The sequence below is a fragment of the Lolium rigidum genome, chromosome 1 (assembly GCF_022539505.1).
Source record: "Lolium rigidum isolate FL_2022 chromosome 1, APGP_CSIRO_Lrig_0.1, whole genome shotgun sequence".
NCBI lineage: Eukaryota > Viridiplantae > Streptophyta > Magnoliopsida > Poales > Poaceae > Lolium > Lolium rigidum.
This window is the reverse complement of record NC_061508.1, coordinates 53,095,094-53,099,756: the sequence shown is the minus strand read 5'-3', so window position 1 is coordinate 53,099,756 and position 4,663 is coordinate 53,095,094. Positions and strand designations below refer to the sequence as shown.

Here is a 4,663-nt window from a genome sequence, read left to right as displayed (position 1 = left end):
CATTTCCATACAAAGTTTCGCTATCACGAGATAAATGGGCAGCCGGATAACATATAAATGTTGCACTCGGCATTTTTCTTCTAAATATCATACTATGGAAATTATTGTGAAACTGGAACATCTATAGTAATGTGGACAATTTTTCTATATTCTCTTCCTCCTCGTCCAATAGTTCAGTTCCTTTCCTTAGTGAAATGTGCTTTTGTGCATCACTTGTTTTGAGCGGTATGTAAGGGATATGTGCTTTTGTGCATCACTTGTTTTGAGCGGTATGTAGCACTTCGAATTCCCTTAATTTCCTATCACATTCATGTATGCTGTGTGTTTTCCTTCATCTTCATGAAGAGCCAAACCTTGATTTTTGTGAGGAAATTATAGAGATATGTGCTCAATTGAGCATCATGTTAACCTCTATCCCAAAGAGTATGGTCCACGACTTGTTACTCTTGGAGTCTGGCTTTTCCTAGATGTTCAAGAGTCACTTTGGAGCCATCCAAAAAATTATTTAGTATCTAAAGAGTTTGCGATCGTTCGGATTTCGTTTGCCACAAACCTCAAGAACTACAAGGGGGCTCCATGTTCACTTTAGTGCTAACTTTGATTGTTGGGTCAAGATTTTTAGAGAACAGACACAAATGTTTCTAAGAACCCAAAATAAGACAACGAACAACCATATGTCATATGGTTGTCTATATTAATTTATGTCTTGTTTTCACATATATTTTTGTGCAATCCACTTAATACTAGCATGTTGAATTTTCTTTTCTTGAGAACCAATGGTTAATTTCTCAGGTAACTAGACGAAGGATTTTTTTATTTCATTATCCAACATCTCTGGTCAATAGTTTATACATTTCCATACAAAGTTTCGCTATCACGAGATAAATGGGCAGCCAGATAACATATAAATGTTGCACTGACATTTTTTCTTCTAAATATCATACTATGGAAATTATTGTGAAACTGGAACATCTATAGTAATGTGGACAAATTTTCTATATTCTCTTCCTCCTCGTCCAATAGTTCAGTTCCTTTCCTTAGTGAAATCCCCCCCCACACACACACCATGAATTTGATTCACTCTTATGAAGCAACAAGAAAGAAGGATCAATCGAGGATCCAATATTAATTTCCACGGAAGAAGTCAAATAGCAAAATAAGGACACCCAAACAAACCTTGGATCTTTCGATTGACATGTGGCCGAAGCGGCACCCTTTCGAGACAAAGACCTCGGATGGTTATGTTTCGTTTGGTACTATCCCGCGTTATCATAGTTTATCATGCTCCATCTAGTTTTTTTTTCGATAAAGAGAATATATTAATATAAAAAAGATACCAATTACACCCAACCTCTACAACAACGCACCACCCTAATGGCACTACGGATGCACACAACCAAAAAAAGGAAAAGAAAACTAAGAAACAAAAGTCCCGCTACAGTATCTCGGGCCTAACAACAGCAATACATCCACCACCAAGACAACATCTGAAATACAGACTCTCCAAAAACGACGCCTCCAAGAAGGGAACATTGCTCTAACACCGTCGTTGCCCGATCAACGATCTTAATTTTTAACCCTGAAGATAGTCCCCGCACTCAAAACAATGCTCCAACAAGGTCATTGACAGACACAACCAGTTAAGACCAGACCTTGGGTTTTCACCCTGAAAGGCAGGACTCTGAGCTCTAGTTGGTTAGCATGTGTGCATCATTTTGATGGAGAGGCCGGGATTTAACCTCTAAGCTCTAGTTTGTCAGCTGTTTTTGGTATAATATGTAGAGAAGAACATCAAAATCCTGCGACGTCATGTCGGTAGTAATTACATGCACTGTTTTTCTTTGTTTTATATTATTATAATTTGGTTATACTATAAACGGTTCTTCGTAAACATAGACCTATTTTTGCTTTGTTTTTTCTAGAGCATATCTTGGCCAAATGCACTCTTTTTCCAGGACAATTCCGTGGAGATCCCTCGAGAAAGCTCATGAACGAAAAGTGAAACAAAGTACTCTACGGCTCCCATAGCCCCCATCTCTTATTCCCAACCAGTTTCTTGTTCTTTGCATCAAGCTACCCCAAGCCATCAAAAACCGTTTGCAAGGTGAGCACGACATTTCCACAACAACCAGAGCTACCACCTCAGCTCAGCTTACAAAAAATGCCAACTAATCCCTCCCACTGTTTAAACGTCCAAGCCTTTTCTCACACGATTAGCTGTTGCAATTCAATCACTACACCCAATCGGGGACACAAAAATTTCTCGCTACTAGAAGGACCAAACTTGCGGTAGAGGCCATGTACCCCTGATGCGCAGTGTCGCTACACTACACTACCACCGTGTGTACTATAAAAACCAACGCAAGCTGATGCACTATATGCAATCACCAGTCACCACCAATTACCTGCACAACACAAGCACAAGAGCATTCCAACGGAGAGAAAAACAGAAGGAGCAGCAATGGCAGCTCTGGGCGCCACGGCCGTGGCCATTGCCATGCTCCTGCTTGCGACCATCACCAACGTGGCTCTGGCCACCACAGCGACGACAGCGAAGGGGCCGGTGATCTACATTTTCGGCGATTCGATGTCGGACGTGGGCAACAACAACTACCTCCTCCTGTCCATCGCCAAGTGCGACTACCCCTGGTACGGGATCGACTACGAAGGTGGCTACCCCACCGGGAGGTTCACCAATGGCAGGACCATCGGCGACATCATGGGTAAGTCGCGCACGGACATGATCAGCATTGCTGCCAATTCTTTGTTACGCCAATCACGAGTGGCAAGATGTGACATGTGTTTCGCGGCTATCTATGCGTGTTTGCAGCTGCTAAATTCGGCGTCCCACCGCCACCGCCGTTCCTCTCCCTGTATATGACCGACGACGAGGTGCTCGGCGGCGTCAACTTCGCGTCCGGCGGCGCAGGACTACTCAACGAGACCGGCATATACTTTGTAAGCGAACGCTACACTTCACTTCGTGGGTGAATATGGTTTATTTGCCAGCCAGAAGCCTGATGATGTATGATGTCTCTGCGATCTTGCAGGTTGAGTACCTGTCGTTCGACAACCAGATATCTTACTTCGAGCAGACCAAGAACGCGATGATCAGCAAGATCGGCAAGAAGGCCGCCGAGGAGGTGGTCAATGGCGCAATCTTCCAAATCGGACTTGGTACAGTTGATTTTTTTTTCTCTCCAGCTGAAGCTGATCGACCGGTTGAACGCTAAAACCCAATGTACAAGTTTTGACACGACGGACGGCAATGCTTTGCAGGGAGCAACGACTACGTGAACAACTTCCTGCGCCCGTTCATGGCGGACGGCATCGTGTACACCCACGACGAGTTCGTCGCCTACCTCATGGACACCATAGCCCAGCAGCTCACGGTACGCAACACGGATCGATCGACCGATCAGCCAAACGAAGACAGAACGTGTCGTCGCAGTGTCCTTCAGAATTACTAACACTAGCAATGGCCAAATTACTTTGTTGTTGCAGAGGCTCTACCATCTCGGGGCGCGCAAGGTGTGGTTCACGGGGCTCGCCCCGCTCGGGTGCATCCCGTCGCAGCGCGTCCTGTCCGAGACCGGCGAGTGCCTGGAGGAGGTGAACGGGTACGCCGTCAGGTTCAACGCCGCAGCCAAGGACCTGCTCGCCGGCCTCAACGCCAAGCTCCCCGGCGCGCGGATGTCCCTCGCCGACTGCTACTCCGTCGTCATGGAGCTCATTGAGCACCCCCAGAAATACGGTAACGATCGAAACGAACTCCCCAAGAACCTCTCCTAAGTTACATGCTGAACGTGACGGATGATTCTGGCCGCAGGGTTTACGACGTCGCACACGTCTTGCTGCGACGTGGACACGTCTGTGGGGGGCTTGTGCCTGCCGACGGCGAGCGTGTGCGAGGACCGCAAGGAGTTCGTGTTCTGGGACGCCTACCACACCTCCGACGCCGCCAACCAGGTCATCGCAGCCCACCTCTACGCCGACATGGTCAGCTCCGGCGACGCGCAGGAGCCGCAGGGCAACGCAACCGCCGCGCCCAAAGTCGTGCGATCACCGCCCCGCCCCTTGCCGCGCGCGCCGGCATCCCGGCCTGCCGTGCGTGGCAGCAACACCACCCCAGCGCCCCGCGCTGCGCCGGCATCCCGGCCTGCCGTGCGTGGCAGCAACACCACCTCAGCGCCCCGCGCCGCGCCGGCTGCCCGGCCTCGCGATGTCGTCGGGTCACCCCTCGCCGCGCCGCCTCCCCGGGCTTGAACGACAGCCCGATCGAACGGCCGTGCACGTGCCACCAGTGTCGGCCCATTTTCGTGTTTTCCTTCATCTCCATTACTGTACCAAGTTAACCTGAATGTACTCGGACACTCGGCGAATTAAGTTAAATTAATCTTTTTGAAACTAGGCAAGACTTGCCATTTTCATTGATAAAGAAGAAGATGGCCGGTTAATTAACGGGTAACCGACCAAAAACCGATACAAGTGCATCAATGTCGTCATGGGACACGACCACATTGAGCACAACCACCGACCAATCTGGCCAAAAGCCAACAATCGGCCACACACGCCAACGGGGGACAGTTCCGACTCGAACGAGGAGCTTCACATGAGAACTATGCTGGGCTTGCGCCAACTGAATCCTCCACAATCCACCGGT

The 4,663-nt window shown here is 48.6% G+C and overlaps 1 protein-coding gene across 1 annotated transcript; it reads left to right on the top strand.

The window, feature by feature from the left end:
* The first annotated feature begins 2,461 nt into the window (after positions 1–2,461).
* On the top strand, positions 2,462–4,266 carry LOC124707907 (GDSL esterase/lipase At5g37690-like). Its single transcript, XM_047239599.1, has 6 exons — positions 2,462–2,723; positions 2,831–2,958; positions 3,051–3,177; positions 3,280–3,392; positions 3,505–3,754; positions 3,830–4,266. The coding sequence occupies exons 1-6, from the start codon at positions 2,462–2,464 to the stop codon at positions 4,264–4,266; spliced, it is 1,317 nt and encodes a 438-aa protein (XP_047095555.1).
* The last annotated feature ends 397 nt before the right edge of the window (positions 4,267–4,663 follow it).

Coding starts and splice junctions, on each gene's coding strand:
- LOC124707907 (XM_047239599.1), top strand. CDS start 2,462: ATGGCAGCTCTGGGCGCCACGGCCGTGGCCATTGCCATGCTCCTGCTT. Junction 2,724..2,830: donor GACCATCGGCGACATCATGG/GTAAGTCGCGCA, acceptor GCGTGTTTGCAG/CTGCTAAATTCGGCGTCCCA. Junction 3,755..3,829: donor TGAGCACCCCCAGAAATACG/GTAACGATCGAA, acceptor TTCTGGCCGCAG/GGTTTACGACGTCGCACACG.